The 25,722-nt window shown below is 41.8% G+C and overlaps 2 protein-coding genes and 1 non-coding gene across 4 annotated transcripts in view; all 3 read right to left on the bottom strand.

Moving 5' to 3' along the window:
• The window catches only part of ZNF510 (zinc finger protein 510), a 60,721-nt gene that overhangs the window by 27,659 nt on the left and 7,340 nt on the right, over positions 1-25,722 (bottom strand). The window lies entirely within an intron of this gene.
• ZNF782 (zinc finger protein 782) overlaps positions 1,784-25,722 on the bottom strand; it is a 30,081-nt gene continuing 6,142 nt past the window's right edge. The window contains exons 4-5 of the mRNA XM_051818454.2: positions 18,133-18,228; positions 1,784-17,148 (exon numbers count right to left, since the gene is read on the bottom strand). Of these exons, the coding sequence (XP_051674414.1) occupies positions 15,302-17,148; positions 18,133-18,228 (1,943 nt within the window). The 3' untranslated portion in view covers positions 1,784-15,301. The remainder of the gene's footprint in view (positions 17,149-18,132; positions 18,229-25,722) is intronic.
• Positions 2,448-2,552, bottom strand: LOC127485067 (U6 spliceosomal RNA). Its single transcript, XR_007912270.1, has one exon. It is a non-coding gene; the product is annotated as a U6 spliceosomal RNA (small nuclear RNA).

The raw sequence follows: 25,722 nt of genomic DNA, 5'->3' as shown, positions 1-25,722 counted from the left end.
GCATAATTATATAGTTATATATACATAATTATATATACAATTATATATGTTATGTATAAAACAATTTGTTTAACCCCCTCACCTGTCAACAGGTATTTGGGTTGTTTCTACCTTTGGCTATTGTGAATAATGATGCTGTGAACTTGGGCATAAAAATATCTGTTTGAGGCAGTCATGGTGGGTTTGCTGAAGGAGGCCAGTGACCTTTTGGGGTTGGCTGTATGTTTTAGTCCACATGTGAGGCTAAGAATACTAAACAGGAAGGTTCTTGATGTTCTTGAACAAATGCCTAAAAATGCAGCATACAGAAAATATACTGAAGAGTTTACAAATGAGAAGCTGAGTACGGTGCAAGTGGAATCAGATTTTCTAATATATTATTGAAGATTTTTGCATGTATATTTTTGGTAGATATTGGTTTACAGTTTTCCATAACTGTTTTTGACTGCTTTTGGTACAGGGTAATGTTGACTCAATGAATAAATCAGATGTATTGGGTTGGTATTACACCTTCATTAAATGTCTGGAAAAATTTACCAGTAAAACTACCTGGGTCTGGAAGTTTTTTCCTTTTGTAAGGTTTTTTACTGCAAATTTAATTTTGTTAACAGTATGAGTATAGGACTATTTGGGTTATTCATTTCTTCAAAACGTTTTGGTAGTCCATCCATTTTCAAGGACTTGGTTCATTTTATCTAAGCTGTTAACTTTATGGGTATGGAGTTGTCAGTGTTTATTCTTCTTTTAATGTTTTGAGGTTAGCAGTGGTGGTCCCTCTTTCATTTTTGAAATTGGTCATTTGTGTCACCTTTTTATATTTCTTATTAGACTGGTAAGTCTGATAAGTAAGACTTACTAGAGATATTCTAATTGTAATCCTTCCCATTTTTTTTAACAGTTTCACAATTTTTGGTTTTAATTTTATGATATCAGAGTGCAAGTTCTATATATTCTTATTAATTTTCTGTCAACTAGTCCTTTCAATTACTGTAGTTGTGGGTTTATCTATTACTACTTTCGGATCTACTCATTTATGGCATATTATGTAGGAAATTCTTTGGCTAGATGCATGGGAGGGATCTTCAAGAAATTCCTTGAAAATGGGTATTGTGAAAAAAAGCTATGTATGGATTTCAAGGTTTTTGCTCGCAACTAAATTTACCTTTTAATCCCATTTCCCCATAAATCTTTCTGAAGTACCCTTGTGTACATTTTTGGATTGGGGCATTTTCTTGGATAGTTAACTACCTTATCATTATGTAATATCCCTTTTTATACCCAACAATATTCCCTTGTCTGAAGTCATCTTTGGCTTGAAATAAATGTCTATTCTAGCTTTTTTTTTCTTAGGTTTATTTATTTATTTGAAGTCAGAGTTACACAGTGGAGAAGAGAGAGAGAGAGAGTGTGTCTTTCATCTTCCATCTGCTGGTTCACTCCCTAATTGGCTGCAATGGCTGGTGCTGAGCTGATCTGAAGCCAGAAGCCAGGAGCTTCCTCCAGGTCTCCCATACGGGTCCAGGGGCCCAAGCACTTGGGTCATCTTCTACTGCTTTCCCAGGCCATAGCAGAGAGCTGGATCGGAAGTGGAGGAGCCGTGACTCGAACCAGCGCCCATATGGGATGCTGGCACTGCAGGCGGCAGCTTTACCTGCTACACCACAGCACCAGCCCCTATTCTAACTTTTCTTTTGTTGGTATCTTGTGGCTTATTTTCTCCATTCTTTTACTTTAACCTAGCTAAGGCTTTATATTTCAAGTGGGTTTCATTTAGAACACAGTGTTTTTTTTTTTTTTCAAATTTAATATAATTGCCTTTTCCCAAATATATTTAGAATATTCACATTTGTATTGATTAATATCCTTGAAGTAAAATATGTCATCTTGCTATTTCCTATTTATTCTTTGTCTTTTCCTTTCCTTTTTTACCTGTTAGATTGTAGGGTTTTAGGGCTTGAAGAGACACAGAGACCACGGGTTAAAGCAGAAGACTTTTTATTGTAGAAAGGACTGCATTGAGGGGGTTTGGGATAAGATTGTAGGCTGAGAGTGGGCAGGGAGGCTGAAATGAATGTTGAGGCCACCCCCACTCTGCCTCTGCAATGGGCAGGAGCCTATTTACATAGTTTTCTGGGAGGGGTCCTGCTGCAGAAGGGCCAGTTGGTAAAGTTCTGTATTTATATGTCTTGTCACAGCAATTTGGACTGTCCAGGTGAGGGGCTTTCCCAATCAACAGACCTGCTATTAACCTTTATATATGTACCCAGCTTTATCGGGTTTGGGGGTTTTAGACCTTGGTGACATAATGGGTTCTATTGGCCTAATAGGTCCTAACAATCTTCATTGTTTTTAGCTGAACCATTATTATTCTATTTTATCTAATTATTGGTTTTACACTTTTTAGTGGTTGCCTATAGTTTTGTTTTTTATTTATTTATTTTTATTTTTTAAATATGGAAAGCTTCACAAATTTGTGTGTCATCCTTGCTCCAGGGCCATGCTAATCTCTGTATCTTTTCAATTTTAGTATTATGTGCTGCCAAAGTGAGCAATGATTTGTGGTTAGGATGAGGGATAAGTTGCCAGAATTGCTTGGTATTTGTCCTCAGTTGGCCTCTAGGCTTCCTTTCCTTCCCCCTGGCAGAATCTACATCTTACAATTGCTCTTCTATTCATATCCACTGTAATTTTATTTTATTTTTTAATTCTTAGCCGGTTTGAGTCCCGGCTGCTCCACTTCCGATCCAGCTCTCTGCTATGGCTTGGGAAAGCAGTAGAAGACGGCCCAAGTCTTGGGCCCCTGCACCCGTGTGGGAGACCTGGAAGAAGCTCTTGGCTCCTGGCTTCGGAGAAGCTCAGCTCCAGCTGTTGCGGCCACCTGGGGAGTGAACCAGCAGATGGAAGACTCTCTCTCTCTTTCTCTCTGCCTTTCCTCTCTTTGTGTAACTCTGATTTTCAAGTAAAGAAATAAATCTTTAAAAAAATGCTTATTTATTTGAAGGGTAGAATTACAGAGAGCTGGAGAGACAGACAGGATCATCCATCCACTGGTTCACTCCCCAAATGGCCACAATAGCTGGGGCTGTACCAGGTAGAAGCCAGGAGCCTAGGACTGCATCAAGGGTCTCCACATGGGTGGCAGGGGCCCAAGTACTTGGGCCATCTTCTACTGCTTTCCCAGGCATGTTAGCAGGGAGCTGGATCAGAAGTAGAGCAGCCAGGACTTGAACCAGAGCTCACTTGGGATGTCGGCATCACAGGTGGCAGCGTCAGTGTGCCACAATGCCAGCCCTTCCACTGTGGTTTCAATGGGATCCTTGTCAGGACTGTGAGTATGGGGATGTGGGTGTTCTTTGATGTTCAGAGTAAGCCTCCTTCTGGCATGCACTGTGAACTTGGGTCTCAGGTGTGTGGTGTTCACGATTGCTTTTCCTCTCCTCTAACTACAGTGCTCAGCCTGGGCACATATTTCTGCTTCTTCACTGGGAGGAAAGCTTTGTTGTTTCGTTGTTCCCTGTACTAAGTCAGCTGCAGTCAGCCCCACCAGAGCCCTAACGCTGCAGCTTTCTTACACTTCCTCCTGAATATTTTGACTTCTGTTTCCCAGGGCAGTTAGAGGAGCTGGTCTGGATACAGGCTTGACAATGACACTTGCACCTGAGGGAAGGTTTCTAAAGATGCTAATAGTCTCTTTTGGTACCTGGTAAGAAAACCTGACAGAAGGGGCAACCCTTACTCCCCACGTCTGTGCTTCCAGTCTCAGAGTAGCCCCTGCTTAGTTTTCAGTATTGCATCTCGCAGGTTTAAATGTCATCCTGGTAGCAACTGCCATAGGTAAGCAAATGCTCAAGTTCTCTTTCTCTCTCCAGGTGCTTGTTTCTTCTAAGTGTGGGAACGACATTCTCAGTTCTCTACATCTCCACGATAAAACTGAAAGTCTAAGCCCTTTATTTTAAAAAAAAAATTTAAAAAGGATTTATTTATTTATTTATTTATTTGGAAGGCAGAGCCACGGAGAGGCAGAGGCAGAAGCAGAGAGAGAGAGAGAGAGAGAGAGAGAGAGAGAGAGAGGTCTTCCATCCACTGGTTTCACTCCCTAAATGGCTGCAATGGCCAGAGCTGAGCTGATCCGAAAGCAGGAGCCTGGAGCTTCTTCGGAGTCCCCCATAGGGGTGCAGAGGCCCAAGGTTTATCCACTATGCTGCAACACCAGCCCTTATTTCCATCTACAGGGGAGAGAGAGAGAGAGAGAGAGAGAGAGAGAGAGAGAGAGAGAGAGAGAAACTAAAGTTTCTTTGGAAAAGAATGAGGAATGTAGCATCCTTGGAAAAACACCTTGGAAACCACCCAGTATTTTATACTACAAAGTCCTGCCCATACCCTAGTAACTTTTTTTTTTTTAAAAGATTTATTTATTTATTTGAGGCTGCCATACCCAAGGGAGAGCTTTGTAAAAGCTGGTTGTTTAAACTCCTAAAGTGTTATAGAGACATCTATTTATAATTGGGAAAGGAAGACTAAATCAGCATGGACATTTTTTAAAGAAAATTTTCACTAATGTAATATGATATATATACCTGACTTTTCTTTAACTCTACATTGATAAGACTACTTGTTAAAAGTCATATATCACTTCTAAATAACTTCAAGCTTAAATTTCTTTCCACATTTATCTAATACTTTCCTCACATAAAAATAAATTGCAGATAGTCTTCCGTTTTGCTAAAGTCTTACAGTGAACTGAAGTATTCAATTTACCAAAGTAGGATTGATTCTCAGAAGTAGTTAACAAGTAAACATATATGAGAATGTTTACCATCCATATATTGTGATTTTATTTTCTAGTAAGCAAAACATGCCAGTACTAGTGGAAAATATTTTGATTTTACAGAATGATGAGCAATGTCCCAACAGGCAATGATCCATTTCCATCTTTTCCCACAAGAAGGCTGTTCAGACAATGCTGACGGGATCTGAATATAACAAAGATTTTAAAAGAAAAGCACATCTGCATTTTGAGTATAAATTTCCTATAGGATGCCTTCTTTTCAGGTTTGTATTTTAGTCTATAGTCTGGCATAAAACCTCAACTTTTTTTTCTGAATCTGTACTCATTTATAATTTTTAAATCAAAAAATTTAAGCCAATATATTAGCATTTTCAAATATAACATTTGCATTTTTATTATTTTAATAGGTACATAGTTTTCTTATTTAAATACAAGGGTACTTCAAAAAGTTCATAGAAAATGGAATTAAAAGATGTTTGTTTCAGTGCAAAAAATACATGAAAAGGGAAATACATTTTTTTAAATATTTATTTATTTAGTTGAGAGGCAGAGACAGAGAGAGAGGTCTTCCATCTGCTGGTTCACTCCCCAGATGGCTGTAAGGCCAGAGCTGAGCCAATCTGAAGCCAGGAGCCAGGAGCCAGGAGCTTCTTCTGGGTCTTCCACGTGGGTGGCCCAAGGACCTGGGCCATCTTCCACTGCTTTCCCAGGCCATAGCAGAGAGCTAGATTGGAAGAGGAGCAGCCGGGACTTGAACTGGAGCCCATAGGGGATGCTGGCAGTGCAGGCAGTGGCTTTACCCGCTACACCACAGCACCAGCCCTGGGAAACAAATTTGGTAGCTAAATAGTATAGTAAGTGAAATGAAATTTTTTCTAGAATTATTCAAGTGCAGATTTGAGCAGGCAGAATTTTCACTGAATTGGAAACAGGAAAATGGAAATCACTGAGACAAAGGCTTGAGTCCTGGCTGTTCCACTTCTAATCCAGCTCCTTGCTAATGTGCCTAGGACAGCAGTGGAAAATAGCCCTTGTACCCACATGGGAGACCTGGAAGAAGCTTCTGGCTGCTGGTTTCAGCCTGGCCCAGCCCTAGTCATTGTGGCCATTTGGGGAGTTAACCAGTGGATGGAAGACTGACCTCTTTCTGTAACACTGACTTTCAAATAAATAATAAATCTTTAAAAAAATCCTTAAAAAATGACTACAGTCACACCAAGTAGAATTTCTACAATCTCAGAGCCAGGACAGACTCTCCTGTTACAGGAAAATGTAAGCTGGAGAACCCCAGCAACCCTCATCTCTACTAGTTACCTTAAGTCCTCACTGATACCGTGCCCTGCTTTGGGAATGACCTGTAGTCCACACAGCTGTGCTCTTGCTCTTCCCATAGAAGAAACTAATATTGTATTCATCTCCATGGCTGAGGTGCCATGGTGCTACACCATCTTGGAACTGGAACCATTTAGCTCTTTGCACTACTTCTGGGGACTAAGAAGCCATTGTAGCCCTCTACCCCTGGAGCCTTGTTGCTGCTGTTACAAGCTACCACCTGGGGCCAAGGCTACTCAGCAACAAATCCTCTCCGAACCAAGTTGCCAAGCTACAACAGAGCTATTTCATGTCCCCAGATCCTAGCTAATGGTGCACCCTTGTGGCCTGGGATGACTTAGCACCCTGCCTATGGGAAAGAGAGATGTGTCTAAGCTGTGCAGCCGTACCTCCAGGGGCCAGAATAACAGAATAACTCCAACTGCAGCCTCAGCTGAACTGTGCAGTCATGCCTCCTGGGGTTGAACTGGTATAGTGTCCTGCTTCCAGGAACCAGACCTGTAACTGCACTGTGAGATGCCTCCCTGGGAAGTTGTTGAGGTACCTCTTTCCCTGAATATCAGAGGCATCACTGTGACATCTGCCTCCCAGGGTGTGAAGTCACCACTGTGCTGCCCTTTGCTACTCAAGGCCAAACTGCTGCGGTGTCCTGCCTTCCCCAGGATCATCCATTGTGGCCATCTGGGGAGTGAACCAGTGGATGGATGGGATGTTGCATCCCATCTCCTAGGTCCTGAGCTTGAGAAGACACCTGCACAACCAGCTTTTACTATGCCCTTATTATCCATTATAATAGTGCTAGAAAATATTATCATTATTTTAATGTAACCTAAAGTGTAATCGCATTAGCTTATTAGGCAACTAGTAGTAATAATAAGCAATGCTAAGTGTCTTTGACTTTATATATGTATTATGTTAGATGTTGAGCTAAGTAATCCAGTAACTACATTAAGTTGATTACACTCCCCCTTCCCTCCACCTGGCCAAATGTGACCCAACCCTGACCCAGGTCCAGGAATGTAAAAGGGAGGTATAAAGCTTGAGATAATCAGCCCCTACCCTGGAGTCCGCGGCAGGTGTCAATGTTGGGACTTATCAGAAGTGTCAACTTGATCTATAGCATTCCCCTAAAGCCTGCTTGTTCATGATAATAAAAGCTCTGTAAGAATTGGGCTTGGGGCTTCTCGGGGGTGTCCTCTCCTGGAGGCACTGAGAGGCCAGGTTCGAACTCGTAATAAAAACGACCCTGCTAATTGGCTTCAACTTCGGTGTCTGGTGGTGTGATTTTCGGGGGACCACGGACTGCGGGCATAACAAGCCATAGTTGCACCCTGCCATTCCTTGCTCCATGCTGCTGCTTCAGTCTTTAAGAGCCTGGGTTACCGCAGTGTTCTGTGTCCCACTACCCCAGTGTTTGGATCACCAGTGAGCAGTGCCTTGTCCCTTGGAGCCTGAGTTGCCACTGAGCCTTTATATTCCTGTAATGTGTACGGCTGCTGTGCCTGGGTCCCAACCTTCCAGGGTACTTCTTTACTCCTGGGCCAGGCTGCTGCTACATTCTGCCCTCCAGGGTCAAAGTCACAGTAACCCCTCTTCTTCTTGGGCCCAAGCTCCTAGGGGACACTGTAGAGGTCAGATCCTGACTCTGTGGGCAATCTGCATCAAATCCGTGCCTTGGTGACTGTACCATTATCGTGGGTCCCAGATGCTACAGTAATTCCTCAGGCTTCTGAGTCCACGCCTGGACTCTGCTTTAAATGGCACACATCCTAGAGTCCAAAAACCCAGGACTACCTCTAGGATATATCAGACTTGGCACCAAGACCTTAGCACCTCTTAGGTAAGGCTCCCTAGCAAGGGAAAAATGAATACAGGAGGATTCCAATAGTTCTTCCACCAAGGATCCAACAGCTCATGCTGCTGCTGCCTTCATCACAAACTTCTGAGCCTAAAACACCAGGCTCCCTGCAGTCTTCCCTGCTCTTGACCTCATCTGATGGAGTTGTAGGGAGACCACTTCACTGCACCAACCCAGAAACACACCTGCCATGTTCAACCCCAAAATCACCCTCGGAGTCACTTGCAGGTGAAAATCTTCCCCTATGGAAGTTAATCTGTAACGTGAGGAAATGGTGGCTGCTTGATCAGATGTGAGAACATCGAGACAAGGACATGGAAGCATAAAACAAAACAAAACACCAATAAGAAAACAGGACATCAGTAACAGTCCTCAAAGAAATAGAGATCTACAAATTATCTGAAAAGAAACTAATCATTGTCTTAAGGAAGCTCTGTGGTATACAAGAGAATGTAGATGGGCAATTGAACAAAATCAGGGAAACAGTTCATGAATAAAATGAAAAATTCAACAAAGTTAGAAACTAAAAACAGATCCAAACAGAAATACTGGAGTGGAGGAATACAGTGAACATGCACTGGGGAGCCTCAACAGCAGACTCAATTAAGCAGAAAAAAGAAATTGTGAACTTGAAGGCAAATCTTTTGAAAGTATGCATTCAGAGGAAGAGGGAGAGAAAAGGAAAAAAGAATGAAAGAAAAAAAGTAAAAACCAAAATATTCTAAAAGATTTTTACACCACTAAGCATATCAATATATACATTATGGAAATTATAGAATGAGGAGAGAGAAAAGGACAAAAGCTTATTTAAAGAAATAAAAGGTGGGCCGGCGCCGCGGCTCACTAGGCTAATCCTCCGCCTAGCGGCGCCAGCACACCGGGTTCTAGTCCCGGTTGGGGCGCCGGATTCTGTCCCGGTTGCCCCTCTTCCAGGCCAGCTCTCTGCTGTGGCCAGGGAGTGCAGTGGAGGATGGCCCAGGTGCTTGGGCCCTGCACCCCATGGGAGACCAGGAAAAGCACCTGGCTCCTGGCTCCTGCCATTGGATCAGCGCGGTGTGCCGGCCGCAGTGCGCCGGCCGCGGCGGCCATTGGAGGGTGAACCAACGGCAAAAGGAAGACCTTTCTGTCTCTCTCTCTCACTGTCCACTCTGCCTGTCAAAAAAAAAAAAAAAAAAAAAAAAAGGTGGGAACCGGCGCTGTGGCACAGCGAGTTAACACCCTGGCCTGAAGAACTGGCATCCCATATGGGTGCCAGTTCAAGACCCAGATGCTCCACTTCCAAACCAGCACTCTGCTATGGCTTGGAAAAGCAGTGGAGGATGGCCCAAGTCCTTGGGCCCCTGCACCCACGTGGGAGACCCGGAAGAAGCTCCTGGCTCCTGGCTTTGGATTGGCGCAGCTCTGGCCATTGTGGCCATTTGGAGAGTGAACCATCAGATGGAAGACCTGTCTTTCTCTCTGTCTCTCCTCTCTTTGTGTAACTCTGACTTTCAAATAAGTAAATAAATCTTTAAAAAAATAAAAAAAGGTGAAAACTTTCCCAACCAATAAAGAAACTAAGGCACATGAAGGAGAACTGACCTGCCCAAGGTCGCTCACTCAGGCACATTGGGCAGGGAAGAGGGGAGGGAGGGAAGAGATACCTAAATAGTGAAGATGATAAGCCATTTGGTAGATTCGGAATCTGCTAGATCCCCTAAAGCACTAAAGATCCCAGATTCACTTTTATGATTTTAAAAATCAGTTGTACTGAGCCGGCGCCGTGGCTCAATAGGCTAATCCTCCACCTTGCGGCGCCGGCATACCGGGTTCTAGTCCCGGTCGGGGCGCCGGATTCTGTCCCGGTTGCCCCTCTTCCAGGCCAGCTCTCTGCTCTGGCCAGGGAGTGCAGTGGAGGATGGCCCAGGTGCTTGGGCCCTGCACCCCATGGGAGACCAGGAAAAGCACCTGGATCCTGGCTCCTGCCATCGGATCAGCGCGGTGCGCCGGCTGCAGCGGCGGCCATTGGAGGGTGAACCAACGGCAAAGGAAGACCTTTCTCTCTGTCTCTCTCTCTCTCACTGTCCACTCTGCCTATCAAAAATAAAAAAAAAAAAAAAAAAAAAAAAAATCAGTTGTACTGATGTTTAATTTATATAGTATAAGGGAGACATAGGCTCAATACATCTTGATGAGTCTTGAAAATTTCTACAGCTTTATAAACACTACCAAAATTGAGATATAGAATAGTTTATCACATTAAAATAGTCTCTTCTCTCATTCTACTCAGCGAATCTTACTTCCTCCCCTAAGCAACCAGTGGTTTGCTTTCTATTCCTGTGGCTTAGATATGAGGGTGCTTCAAAAAGTTCATGGAGGGGCTGGTGCCGTGGCACAGCAGGGTAAGCCACTGTCTGCAGTACCAGCATCGTATATGGGCACCAGTTCAGACCCCAGCTGCTCTACTTCCTATCTAGCTCTCTGCTAATATGCCTGAGAAAGTAGCAGAAGATGGCCCAAGTCCTTGGGCCCCTGCACCCACATAGGAGACCTGGAATATGCTCCTGGCTCCTGGCTTCAGATCGCCACAGCTCTGGCTGTTGTGACTGACTCCTGGTTTTGGATTGGCGCAGCTCTGGCTGTTGTGACCATATGGGGAGTGAACCAGCGGATGGAAGACCTGTCTCTCTCTGCCTCTCATCTCTCTGTGTAACTCTGACTTTCAAATAAATAAATAATAAATCTTAAAAAAAAAAAAAAGCTCACGGAAAGATGGAATTAAAAGATAAATTATTTTGGTGCATTTTTTGCCATTATTTTTTGAATTACCATTTTTTTCCTAGAACTTCATATAAACAGAATACAGCTCTATTCTCTTATGATTGGATTGGCATAATTTTATTGAGATTTACCAATGTTGTTATATGCATTAATAATTTCTTTTATTACCAAGTGGTATTCCACTGTAAGGTAATACCACTGGATTCTTTATAATTTGGGGTTACATATAAAGATTATATGAACATTTTTGTACAGTTCTCTGTTTCTATGGCATAAACACCTAGAACTGAAGTGCTGTTTGAAGGTATCATTACCTTAAAAGGAACTGTCAAATTGATTTATAATACTATCACATTACAGCTTTAATTTGGATTTCCTTGCTTACTAAAGCTTTGAACATCTTTTCTATATAGTTTCTTTTGTGAAACATCTGCATTTATGTTTTCTGTTTTCCCACACTTTAACAAAGTTGTTTAACATTCCTTACAAATTGAAGATGCAAACCCTTTGTAAGATGCACCCAGATTTTCTTCAAATCTATTTTTAATTTTCATAAGCTCTCATAAAAGTAGAGGCTTTAAATCTTAATCCCAATTTATTTTTTTGCTTTAATGTTTCAAACTCTGTGTTCTATCTTAAAGAGCTCTTCATATCTCAGAGTATAATTTGTGTCTTTAGTTTTCAGTTTTAGCTATTTTGTTCATATGGGGTTGGTATTGTGGCATAGCAGGTTGAGCCACTACATTCGAGGTTGGCACCCCATATGGGTGTGGTTTGTGTTCCAGCTGTTTCACTTCTAATCCAGTCCCCTGATAATGCCTGTGAAAAGCAGTGGAAGATGGCAGAAGTGCATGGGCCCCTGCCACCCAAGTGGGAGACGCAGATGAAGATCCTGGCTTCTGGTTTTGGTCTGGTCCAGCCCTGGCTGCTGCAGCCATCTGGGAAGTGAGCCAGCAGATGGAAGATCTGTCTCCACCCCTTCCCCGCTGTAACTCTGATTTTCAAATAAATAAATAGGGCTGTCACTGTGGTGTAGTGGGTTAAGCCTCTGCCTGCAGCACTGGCATCTGCTATGGGCACTGGTTGAAGTCTCAGCTGCTCCACTTCTGATCCAGCTCTTTGCTATGGCCTGGGAAAGCAGTGGAAGATGGCCCAAGTGGTTGGGCCCCTGCACCCACATGGGAGACCCAAAGAAGCTCCTGGCTTCTGACTTCAGATTAGCTCAGCTCCAATCATTACAGCCATTAGGGGAGTGAACCAGAGGATGGAAGACTTTTCTCTCTGTCTCTCCCTCTGTCTGAAACTGTCCCTCAAATAAATAAAATACATCTTTTAAAAAAAGAATAAATCTTAAGGCCGGCGCCGCGGCTCACTAGGCTAATCCTCCGCCTAGCGGCGCCGGCACACCGGGTTCTAGTCCCGGTCGGGGCGCCGGATTCTGTCCCGGTTGCCCCTCTTCCAGGCCAGCCCTCTGCTGTGGCCAGGGAGTGCAGTGGAGGATGGCCCAGGTGCTTGGGCCCTGCACCCCATGGGAGACCAGGAAAAGCACCTGGCTCCTGGCTCCTGCCATCGGATCAGTGCGGTGCGCCGGCCGCAGCGCGCCGGCCGCGGCGGCCATTGGAGGGTGAACCAACGGCAAAGGAAGACCTTTCTCTCTGTCTCTCTCTCACTGTCCACTCTGCCTGTCAAAAAAAAAAAAAAAATAAAAAAAATAAATCTTAAAAAATGAATATTCAGTAATTTTAGTGCCATATTAAAAATAATAATCTTTTCTCCATCAAATTACCCTGGAACATTTGTTAAAAATCAACCGACAACTTTCAGTTACAGCTCAGAGATAAGACAGCAATAAAAAGCATTGCCCCATCCCTAAAATAAGAAACCAGCTGGGTAGACTTCCACAGTTTTTCTTGAATACATGATATGTTAGTATTCACAGGGCAAAACAATAACCCAAAATCTGAGGAGCTTGGTGGCTGCAAGCCACAAGGACCAAAGCAGTTACCTAAGTGAGACAGAGAATGCCAAATGCTGAAGAAAATGACTAACAAGAAAGGGAACATACAAGGTCAGAGTTGGGAACTATAATGGAATTAAAACGCTAGGAATAAAAATGATAGTAGCGTAAATGAATAATGCCTTCCAAGTGGTCATTAGTATACTCAATATTTCCTCAACATTTCTGAGGAAAGAATCAGTGATGTTGAAGACATCATATATGTCTGTTTTACATGTACTGATGACCTTAAGATAACACACAAGTCTACAGAAACACTGGCTTCTTTGAAAAGGAGCAGTTCAATGAAAAATACCTTTCCTATATACACATGTCAGAAGGTACCTGGAGAAAGGGAATGTGGTATGGCACTCTGAACTTTGATATTTCCTGTAAAAGGTTTATTTGTTATTAGTATACATGTGGCAAAATGCAGCTGATGTCAGAATAGTATCATCTATTACAGTGATATTGAGGTCAAATACACGTGTAGAATGTCTGGTAAGTGGCATGCAAATATCCATACGACAGGCAATTTAGAAAACATTCACATACATCCAATGTTGTTGTCTAGTTTATGTAATTTATTCAAGTATTTTATTCTAGTGACTATGAATCAAATATTTCATTAAATGTTTTCATATTAAATATGAAATGACATTTTATATAAAATATCTAAAGGTGATTACTTACCTTTTTCAAATTGGTATTTTCCCTTTATCTTTGAGAGATAAAGTACGATGATCTGTTGAAACGTTCACACATTCAAAACTCAGCCATCAGATATTTAATGAGTTTTTTATAAGGGACTTCCTCCTTGCATTAAAATACTGAATTTCTTCTGGTAATATTTACCTGACTGATAAGAGCTGTGGATGAAAGCTATGGCCTTTCAGGGTGTTATCAAAGGTTTTGGTGTGACTTTTGTGATACAGACTGGGTTTAGATAGCCACAGAATTCATATTCATAGGTTTTACTAAGTAAAGCTTGGTGACTTTATGTATCAAGAATACCCAAACCTGCTGAAGTTCAGCAGAGAACAAGTTTATTTCCTTGCCACAAAAAATCCAACTGTGTATATGGAAATAGAAAATTCCATTCCAGACTCATTATTTGATCCTGTTTCTTTATCATATTTTCTTCCATCTTCATTGGAAGTAATTCCTGGAAGTAATCTCAAATACTTGAGGGACAGGTGAAAAGACTGAAAATTTGAAGGATATATGACAATTATCTGAAATTAATCTCCATATTTCACTAGAGGGTAACAATATGACCCCATTTGGATGACAGTGTGGTTAAGAGATTTAGACTAGATGTTGCATGGGGTAGAAAAGGAAATGGTGATTGGTAAATATTTTTATAGTCATTTTATGACAAATGGGGACTACCACTTGCAAGCCAAGCTATGAGTTAACTTATGGTAGGATTGTCTACCTCCTTTATCTTTTTTTTTTTTTTTTTTTGGACAGGCAGAGTTAGACAGTGAGAGAGAGAGAGACAAAAGTCTTCCTTCCATTGGTTCACCCCCGAAATGGCCGCTACGGCCGGCACGCTGTCTGAAGCCAGGAGCCAGGCGCTTCCTCCTGGTCTCCCATGTGGGTACAGGGGCCCAAGCACTTGGGCCATTCTCCACTGCCTTCCTGGGCCACAGCAGAGAGCTGGACTGGAAGAGGAGCAACCGGGACTAGAACCCTGGGGTGCCGGTGCTGCAGGCGGAGGATTGGCCTAGTGAGCTGCGGTGCCGGCCAACCTTCATTTATTTTCTGTCCTGATATACAATGAAGTCTCTGCCCTCTATGAATTTTATGCTACATAGAGAAAGCTGCTCTGTGGCTAAAGTTGTAACACATTTTATGTTTTCTTGTGCCATTTCCCTGATAATGTTTTGATTCCTTACATAAAAGTTTCACATTTTTATTACTTTCTCAGAGCCTTCCCAAAAGCATCTCCTGAGGATTCAATTCAGAATATTTCCTTTTTTAAAAATTTACTTGACAGATAGAGTTAGACAGTGAGAGAGAGAGAGAGACATAGAAAGGTCTTCCTTCCATTGGTTCACCCCTTAAATAGTCGCTACAGCCGGAGCTATGCTGATCTGAAGGCAGGAGCCAGGTGCTTCTCCTGGTCTCCCATGGGGTGCAGGGCCCAAGCACTTGGGCCATCCTCCACTGCCCTCCTGGGCCACAGCAGAGAGCTGCACTGGAAGAGGGGCAGCCGGGACTAGAAACCGGCGCCCATATGGGATGATGGCACCACAGGCGGAGGATTAACCAAGTGAGCCATGGCGCTGGCCTCCAGAATATTTCCTACATTCCTTACTTTCTGGTGTTTCCTGGTTGAATTCTCTGATATCCAATGAGACTTGCACTCTGGCTGAAACACTGGCAATAGAAGATGTATTTCAAGAATTTCTTTTTTTGTTTAAGTTCTCTGATGTTTGATATTTGCAGAGGGATTTTATTGTTTAATATATTCTTAGGAGTTCTCCTGTGTGCTCTTTTACATATCGAAAGGCTTGATATCCATTGCTAGAGCTTCCCCATACTCTTTACATTCATACAGTTAATTCTCTGTGTGGGACTTCTGATGTTCTCTAAGGCTTGATTTCTGGCTGAAAGTTTTTACACATTTATCACATTTATAAGGTTTCTCCCCTGTGTGAGTTCTCTGATGGACTCTGAGATTTGATTTCTGACTAAAAGCTTCCCCACACTGATTACAATGGTAAGGTTTCTCCCCTGTGTGAGTTCTCTGATGTTTTCTTAGGACTGACTTCTCACTGAAAGCTTTCCCACAGTCACTACATTCGTAGGGTTTTTCCCCTGTGTGAGTTCTCTGATGTCCTCTGAGGTTTGATTTCTGTCTGAAAGTTTTTCCACACTCATCACACTTATAGGGTTTCTCCCCAGTATGAGTTCTGTGATGCACTCTGAGGTTTGATTTCTGACTGAAAGCTTCCCCACAATGATTACATTTATAGGGTTTTTCCCCAGTGTGAATTCTATGATGTCCTCTGAGTTGTGATTTCTGACCAAAAGCTTTTCCACACTGGCTACACTTATAGGGCTTCTCCCCTGTATGTGTTCTATGGTGTTTTCTTAGGCCTGACTTCAGTTTGAAAGCTTTCCCACACTCATCACATTTATATGGTCTTTCCCCTGTGTGAGTCCTTCGATGATTCCTTAGGCCTGACATGTGGCTGAAAGACTTCCCACAGTCGTTACATTCAAAGGGTTTCTCCCCTGTGTGAGTTCTCTGATGTACTATAAGTATTGACTTATAGTTGAAGGACTTCCCACAGTCATTACATTCAAAGGGTTTCTCCCCTGTGTGAGTTCTCTGATGTATCCGTAGGCCCGACTTGGCACTGAAAGCTTTCTCACATCCTTCACATTTATACGGCTTCTCCCCTGTGTGGGTTCTCTGATGCTTCCTTAGGCGCGACTTCTCACTGAAAGCTTTCCCACATTCATGACATTCGTAAGGTTTCTCTCCTGGGGGACTTTTCTGAGTATGAATTACGCAGGAATTCAAAGAGCAGCAGTTTCCATATTCATTACATTCATTGGGTTTTGCTCTTACGTTAGTTCTCTGATGTACACTGAAAGTGGGCTGATAGGTGGATGTCTCTGTACGTGTGCTATCATCAGAGGATTGATCTGATGTGTGAGTTCCCTGACAGAGCAGGAGTGCAGAATTATGGTTAAGCTTTTTCCCATATGCACCGTGTTTCACCTCTGTATGAATTCTCTCATGATCTCCAATGTGTGACTTTTGGCTGGTAGATTTCCCTTTTGTGTCAGTTTTTTGAGTGGTCCTATTGAAACTATTTCCATTTTCATTAAATTCACAGTGACTCTTCTCTGGATGAATACTCTGAGAGACAATAAAGGTTGATTTAGCACATTGGTTTTCCCCAGGTTTATTCAATTTATAAGATTTCACTTTTCGGTGGGCACTTTGAGATGTAATGAGGACAGTTTTTCCAAAGAAATCTTTTCCGCTTTCATTATATTTAAAAGCTTGTCCCAAGTTCTGAATTTTCTGATGCTGGATAACTTGTTCTTTAAGACTAAGGGCTTTTATATTTTTATTATAAACAAAACCTTTCCCGCAAGTATTAGTTCTGCAGTTCTTAATATTGAGAAGCCATTTCTCACATAAGTTAAGCTCATGAGCCTCTTCTCTTGAGCAGAGGCTTTGTGGGGACAGTGGGCTGGCACCCAGGTAAGTAGCCCCTGCAGCACCACATTTACAGGGAGTCATCCTTGCAGTAAAATGGTTCATGTCCAGATTACATGAAATTTCTTGACTTGTAGTCAAGGATTTGTTGGTGAATAAAAGTGGCCACAAATATTTGTCTTGGTTTTCTGGGCTCTTCTCTGACAATTCATCAGGTTGAAAGTCTTCTAAAAATGAGAAAATTAAAAGTACTATGTAATGCTTAACAGTTCTCATGAATGGACACAGGTGAGGGGGCTTGCCAAAAAGTTCATGGAAAAATGTGCATTCTAAAAAAAACCAGCATGGACTTCAAATTTATTTTTTAAACTTTGATAAAATCCATTTTATCTATTTTAAGTTTTGTTCAAGGTCATGAAGATTTATCTGCCTGTTTTAGTCTAAGAGTTTTATAGTTTTAACTTTTTTTAAAAATTAATTATTTATTTGAGAAGGAGAGACAAAAAGAGAAGTCTTCCATCTGCTGGCTCACTCACCAAATGGCCACAATGGCCAGGGCTGGGTCAGGCCAAAGCCAGGAGCTTCTTCTGGATCTTCCACATGTGTGCAGAAGCCCAAGTACTTGGGCCATCTTCCGCATATTAGCAGGAAACTGAATCAGAAGTTGAGTAGTCAGGACTCGAACCAGCACCCGTACGGGATGCTGGTGTCACAGGCAGCAGCTTAACCTGTTATGCCACAATGCCAATCCCTCAAAACAGCTTTGCACCAAATAAATGTATCTTTTAATTCTGCTTTCCATGAACTTTTTGAAGCTCCCTCAAATTATTATGCCCTACTATGTATTTGATTTCTTAATTTCTGTTTTAGTTTCCCAGTAATAAAGTATTTCCAAGTGGCATTTTGGTACATGCTAGATGGAAGGCACATGCTAGATGAGCAGCCCACAAGAGAACCCTGGTATCTAATCTCTCACAGCCTCTCTGGGTGGGCAACAAGCATATATGTCACTATTCACTGCTGGGGAAACCAAGTGTCTCCCTTTGAACTCTTAGAAGCTTGTACCTGATTTCCCTGGCCTTCACCCCATTTTTTGGCTTGGTTGATTTTGCTCTGTATCCTTTCTGTTTGATGTGAGCCATTAATATCCCGAAGTCTTGTGAGTCCTCCTAGTGAACGAGTGAATTTTCTGACAGTATTCAGTAACTTACCTGGGGAGCTCCTGCTTAGAAATTCTTTATCTAACAACCATGGATCTTCTCCTTGTTCCAATATGAAGATAAGTCCTGGTTTTGTAAAGCAATACCCTGTAAATTGGAAGCAATTTAGGACTTGAGTTATCTGCATAGGTTTTGCTGTTTCTGAATGTGAAAGAAGGTACAGTTTCAGAAGCAAAACACTGAGGGTGTTTGTTCACTGTGTCTTTTTTGGGGGAAGTGACAACAAAAACCATTTTCTTATGCCTATAGTAATCTCCTTGGATTGCAAGCCTAAATAACATTACATTCTAAAACATATGTCTTGGGTTTCAAACAAGAGATTTCATGAGGACTTCCATAAGTGGTCATAATAAAAACTGATTTACTCCTTAAAAAACTCCAAAAAAATATATGAAATGTTATTTAGACTTTAGACAACAGGTAGTGCAGACAGAGATCCTTGAGAATGGAGAAACAAAGGAGGTAAGCTCATAACAAATAAGGTTACTGCTGAGAGATTTTCCAACCCATAGAAAAATAACATCATCATCAATAACAACAAGAAAAAAACCCCAAAATCCTCAAAACAAAACATCAAAACAGCAGGCTGACAGATTCAGTGAGTTGAAACAATGGAATTATATGTGTAGAGAAGTTGGACACTAGAATTTGTGAGATAAAATATCAGAGAAGGAAGAGCTGTACTTATAAAGCGTTCTGGAGATCTGCAGCAGGGTTTCCTGTGTGCGAATTGTGCACACACATAAGAAAACCACTTGGGCCTGGCGTAGGCGGAGCAGGTAAGCTACTGCTTGAAACACTAGCATCCCATATGGTTTGAGACCTGGTTGCTCCACTTCCCCTCAAGTTCCTTGCTGATGCGTCTGAGAAAGCAGTAGAAGATGGCCCAAGTACTTGGAGCCCTGCACTCATGTGGGAGGCCCAGAAGAAGCTCCTGGCTCCTGGCTTCCACCTGATCCAACCCTGGCCATTGCAGCACTTAGAGTCAACCACCGGATGGAAGATCTCTCTCTCTCTCTCTCTTTCTGTATCTCTGCCTATCAAATCAATCAATCAATCAATAATTTTTTTCTTTTTCTAAGATTTGTTTGTTTATTTGAAAGTCAGAGTTACACAGAGAGAGGAGAAGCAGAGAGAGAGAGAGGTCTTCCAACCGATGATTCACTCCCCGATTGGCTGCAATGACTGAAGCTCTGCCGATCTGAAGCCAGGAGCTTCTTCCGGGTCTCCCACACGGGTTCAGGGGCCCAAGGCCTTGGGCCATCTTCTGCTGCTATCCCAGGCCACAGCAGAGAGCTGGATCAGAAGAGGAGCAGCTGGGACTAGAACCAGCGCCCATGTGGGATGCCGGTGCTTCAGGTCAGGGTGCTAACCCACTGTGCCACAGTGCCGGCCCCAGTAAATCAATCTTAAAAAAAGAAAAGAAAACCACTCACAGCTGGAGGGAAAAACCAGTGAAAAAGAGTAGGCAAGGAAGCCACCAAAGCAGGTACAAAAGTAGGAAGCTTATGCCATCACATTCACAGCAGAAAACCTCCTGATTCATGACCAATTAGCCAGAACAATCAGATGTTTATTGCCTTATTAGACTGGAGGCCAAATTCGTTCTACACTAAAGTGAGCTCTGAATCCAACATAACAAATCTTAGAGTAAACCCTGAAAAGACTAATCTAATTCTAAATAATTTAACTACATTCCAGAAAGGACCCAAAATATTTAAAATGTGATGCTGGCATCCCATATAGGTTTTGATTCAAGTCCTGGATGCTCCACTTCTGATTCAGCTCCCTGTTAATGCACCTGGGGGAGCAGCGGAAGATGGCCCAAGTGCTTGGGCCATTATACCCATGTGGGAGACCTGGAAGCAACTCTTGGCTCCTGGCTTCAGATCGGCCCAGCTCCGGCTGTTGTGGCCATTTGGGGAGTGAACCAGGAGATGGGAGATCGCTCTCTCTCTGCCTCTCTGTAACTCTGCCTTTCAAATCAATCTTAAAAAAATAAGCTTAAAAACATTTTTTATAAAAAAAATTAATTACTAGCAACAGAGTAAGAAATGACATATGACAAAACCAACAGTCAAGACAATACTGTTTGAGATAGAGAGACCTACTACATAATAAGAAAGGGAATAATTCATCCAAAGGATATGGCATTTTAAAATGTCTCTCCTTCCTGCAACCCTATTTCAAAATAGCAAATCCTGATGAAACTGAAATAACCGAAGTCACACGTATAGCTCATTTCTCAATAACTGATCGAACAAACACATAAAAATATATGGAAGATTTGAACAACATTATAACAAAAAATTCAAATTCCCATCTGTAGAACACTGCACTTTCAGCATTGGGTAGACCATAGAGCCAGAAAATCAAAGTTAAACTGCACTTTAGGTCAAACAGATCTAACAGATAATTATAAAACATTCTAGCCAACAGCTGAAGAATACACATTCTTCAACAGCACATTGAACATTCTCCTGATCATAAATTGGACTACAAAATAAGTCCCAACAAATTTTTAAAAATCAAAATCATATCAAGTAAATTTCTGATCACAATGGAATGAAACTAGAAATCAGCAACAGGTAGAATGGTGGAAACTCTGCTAATACAAAGAAATTAAGCAACATGTTACTGAAGGAATTAATGAAGAAATAAAATGGTTTCTCAAGATAATCTAAAATGAGAACACAACACATAAAAATCTCAGGGACACAGCAAAAACTGTACTAAGGGGTAAAGTTTGTAGTAATAAACACATGCCTCAAAAATGTGAAGGCTCTTGGGGCTGACGTTGTGGAGCATGCTATGCCATTGCCTGTGACACCAGCATCCCATGTGAATGCTGGTTTGAGTCCCGGCTGCTCCATTTCCAATCTAGCTCCCTGCTAATGGCCTGGGAAAAGCAGCAGGGCTCAGGTTCCTGGACCCCTGCCACCTAAGTGGGAGATCTACAAGAAGCTACTGGCTTTGGCCTAGCTCAGTGCTAGCCATTGTGCCCATCTGGTGAGTGAACCAGTAGACTGAAGATCTCTTTCAAACAAACAAATAAATTTTTTTTTTTAAAGAAAACTATAGGCTAATGTCCCTAGTGAACACAGATGTGCAAATTCTGAAAGAAATATTAGCAAACCAAATTCAATGGCACATTTAAAAGATCATTCATGATGATCAAGCAGGATTCATCTCAGGGATGCAAGGATGGTTCAACATATGCAAATCAATAAATGTGATCAAACACATTAACAGAATCAAGGACAACAACCACATAATCATTTGACATTCAAAATGATAAAAATCCCTCAACAAATTAGGTATAGAAGGGATGTACCTCAACACAATCAAGGCTATGTATGACAAGATGACTGCCAGCATGCTGACTGGAGAGAGGCAGAAAGCTCTTCTCTGAAATCTGGAAGACACAGATGCCCACTTTCACCTCTTCCTCTTGACATAGTACTGCAAGTCTTAGTGAGAACAGTTAGGCAAGGGAAAGATAACATCCGAATTGGAAAGGAAAAATAAAATTGTCATGTCACAGACAAGATGATCTAATTTATAGAAAACCCGAAGATCCCACCAAAAGAATCTAAAAAAAATTTAAAGAAATCATAAATTTCAGGATACAAAATCAGCATAAAAAAATCAGGGTATTTCTATAGGCCATGGTGAACTATCTAAAAAAGATCAAGAAAGGAATACCTTTTACAATAGCTTCAAAACAATGAAATTCCTAGGAATAATTTAAACAAGGAGGTCAAACTATGCTAAAAACTATAAAACACTGATGAAAGAAACTGGAGAGGACACAAATACCTGGGAAGACATCCCATATTCATAGCCTGGAAGAATTAATATTATTAAAATGTCCAAATTACCCACAGCAATCTGCAGATTCAGTGAAATTCCTATCATTAAGCCGATTACTTTTTTCACAGTTGTAGGGAAAAAAATCCGTAAATATGTACAGAATCAGAGGAGACCCTGAATAGCTAAAGTAATCCTGGGGGTTGGGGTGGGTGGGGAGATGGAAGCATCACAATACCTGATCTCAAAATACACTGTAATGCAATAGTATAGAAAACAGCATGCTACCGACATAAAAACAGACACCTAGATCAATGGCAAGGAAGGCCCAGAAATAAATCCACACATCTATAGCCAACTGATTTTTCACAAAGGTGACAAGAACACTTGGGGAAGGACAGTCTTTTTCAATACATAACTCTGGGAAAATCGGATGTCCACATCTCTCCCTATACACAAGAACCAACTCAAACCAGACTAAAGACTTAAATATGATGCTGAACTATAAAACTAAAAGAAGCAAACAGGTGAAATGCTTCATGTGCTTCATGGCTTTGCACTGGGTAAGGATTTTTTTTTATAAGATCTCAAAAGAAAGACAAACTGGATTATGTCAACCTGAAAAGCTTCTGACTAGCAAAGGAAACAATCAAGAGAATGAAGAGACAACATACTGAAATGAGAAAAATATTTGCAACCCATACATCTGATAAGGGGTTAATGTCCAGGATATATATAAAAGAATTCAAACATCTCATCAGCAAAAACAAAATAAAAAACAAAAAAACTGATTTAAAAAATGGGCAAATGACTTGAATAAAGATTTCTCAAAACAAGACATAAAAGTGAATAATAGGTACTAAACAGTGCTCATTTTCATTACCCACTAGTGAAATGCAAATAAAAAAATGAGATATCACCACATTTCAGTTAGAATGACTTCTATCAAAAATACAGAAAACACCAAGTGTTGGGGAAGATGTGTAGAAAAGGGAACAATTATTCACTACCGCAGAGAATATAAATTAGTGCAGTTATTATGGAGAGCAGTATAGAGGTTCCTCAAAAAATTAAAGATAGGGGCCAGTGCCTTGGCAGAGCAGGTAAAACTGCCTCCTGCAGTGCCGGCATCCCATGTGGGCGATGGTTCAAGTCCCAGCTGTTCCACTTCCAATCCAGCTTTCTGCTGTGGCCTGGGAAAGCAGCAGAAGATGGCCCAAGTCCTTGGTCCCTACACCTGAGTGGGGACCCAGAAGAAGCTTCTGGCTCCTGGCTTCGGATAGGCCCAGCTCCGGCCATTGTGGACATTTGGGGAGTGAATCAGCAGATGGAAGACCTCTCTCTCTGCCTCTGCCTCTCTGTAACTCTGCTTTTAAATAAATAAACACATCTTTAAAAAATCAAAGATAGAACTATCATAAGATTCAGTTATCCTACTGAGTATTGCCCAAAGGAAATGAAGCTAGTATCTTGAAGAGCTATCTAAATACCCTTGTTTATTGCAGCATTATTCACAACAACTAATATAGGAAATCAGCCTAAGTGTTCATCAACAGATGAATGAATAAGGAAAATGTGGTATATATACACAATGGGTCATTACTGAGCCATAAAAGCATATATATATATATATCACTTATATATGTGATAAAAGATATTTATATATATATAAACATTATATATATAAAAAATATATATCACTTGCAACAGTGTGGATGGACTTGGAGTAGCTTATCTTAAGTGAAATAAGCTAGGTACAGAAATACAAATACTACAGGATCTCATTTACAGGTGGAATCTAAAGACATCTGTCTCATAGAAGTAGAGAGTAGAGATTTAAAGTTACAAGGTTGGTGAGGTTGAAGTAGGGATGGGGTGAGGCTGGTCAACAAATACAAAGTCACAGTTAGATAAGAGGAGTAAGGTCTGGAGTTCTATACAGCAGGGTGAATATGTCAATAATAATGTACTATATGCCTCAAAATACCTAGAAGAAAGAATTTTTGAATGTTTTACCACAAAGAAATGATAAATGAGGCGACAGATATGCTTATTACTTGATCAATACACAATGTATACATGTATTGAAGTATTACACTATACTCCATAAACTTGTATAATTATGTCAATCTATAACTTTAACATTTATTTATTTATTTATATTTGAAAGAGAGACAGAGACAGACACAGACAGAGGGAGACTTCCCATTTGCTGGTTCATGCCTCAGAACACTTGCAACAGCCAGGGGCTAGGACAGGCCGAGGTCAGGAGCCTGAAACTCAATCTAGGGCTCTCAAGTAGGTCACAGAGGTTCAAACACTTGAGCCATCACCTGCTGCCTCCCAGGCTTCCCATTAAGAGGAAGTGGAATTGGAAGTAGAGCTTGGACGTGAACCCAGGCACTCGAATATGGGAATCCTACGTGGCATCCTAACTGCTGCACCAGATGCCCACTCCTAAAATGTTTTCAAACAAAATATTTGTAAAATTGTTGTCTCTATGCCAGATGGATAGAGTTTGCAAAATATAAGACAGGTATGAATTTTAATTCAATAATAACAGAAAAAAAACTAAACAAAAATGGCTAAAGGTTTGATTAGACATTTTACTAAAGAGTGATAAATGGCTAAAACACACATCAGGGGTTAGCATTTGGCACAGTAGCTAAGATGCTACTTCAGAGACCCTCATCTGTTTGGCAGAGCTGAGTTGGAGTCCTGGCTCCACCTCCAATTCCAGCTTCCTGCTGTTGTGTCCCCTGGGATGCAGCAGTGAAGGCTCAAGCAGCTGGATCCCTGCCACCCAGATGGGGACTTAGACTGAGTTCTTGGTTCCTGCATTGGGGTGGATCCAGTTGTGGACATTTGGGGAGTGAACCAGCGGATGGGAGACTCCTAACTCTCTGCCTTTCACGTAAATAAAATAACTAAAAAATTTTTAAAAATACACCAGAAAAGGGGCCAATGCTGTGGTACAGTAGGTTAATTCTCCAACTGCAGCACCAGCATCCCATATGGGCACCAGTTCTAGCCCTGGCTGCTTCTCTTCCGATCCAGCTCTCTGCTATGGCCTGGGAAAGCAGTAGAAGATGGCCCAAGTGCTTGGGGCCCTGCACCCACCTGGGAGACCTGGAAGAAGGTCCTGGCTCCAGATCAGCTCAGCTCTGGCCGTTGCAGCCATTTGGGGAGTCAACCAGTGGATGGAAGACCTTTCTCTCTATCTCTTCCTCTCACTGTCTGTAACTCTACTTTTCAAATAAATAAATAAAATCTATTAAAAAAAATACATGGGAAGGAATTCAACATTGCTAGTAAACTAGATTAAAAGCCGACAAGAAGGGCCAGCATTGTGGCACAGTGGGTTAAGCTGCTGTTTGTAACACTGGCATTTCATATGGATGTTGGTTCAGGTCCTGGCTGCTCTGCTTCTGATCCAGCTTCCTGCTATGTGTCTGGAAAAGCAGTGGATGCTGGCCCACTCATGTGGGAGACCTGGATAGAATTCCTGGCTCCTGGCTCTGACCCAACCCAGCCTTGGCTGTTGCAGTTATTTAGGGGTGATCAGTAGTTAGAAAATGTCCCTCTCTGTCTCTCATTCCCTGTCACTCTGCCTTTCAAATAAATCAATCTTTTTTTTTTTTTTTTTTTTTTTTGACAGGCAGAGTGGACAGTGAGAGAAAGAGACAGAGAGAAAGGTCTTCCTTTGCCGTTGGTTCACCCTCCAATGGCCGCCGCGGCCGGCGTGCTGCGGCCGGCGCACCGCGCTGATCC

Source organism: Oryctolagus cuniculus, chromosome 1, assembly GCF_964237555.1.
Source record: "Oryctolagus cuniculus chromosome 1, mOryCun1.1, whole genome shotgun sequence".
Lineage (NCBI taxonomy): Eukaryota > Metazoa > Chordata > Mammalia > Lagomorpha > Leporidae > Oryctolagus > Oryctolagus cuniculus.
This window is presented reverse-complemented; position numbering and strand designations above follow the sequence as displayed.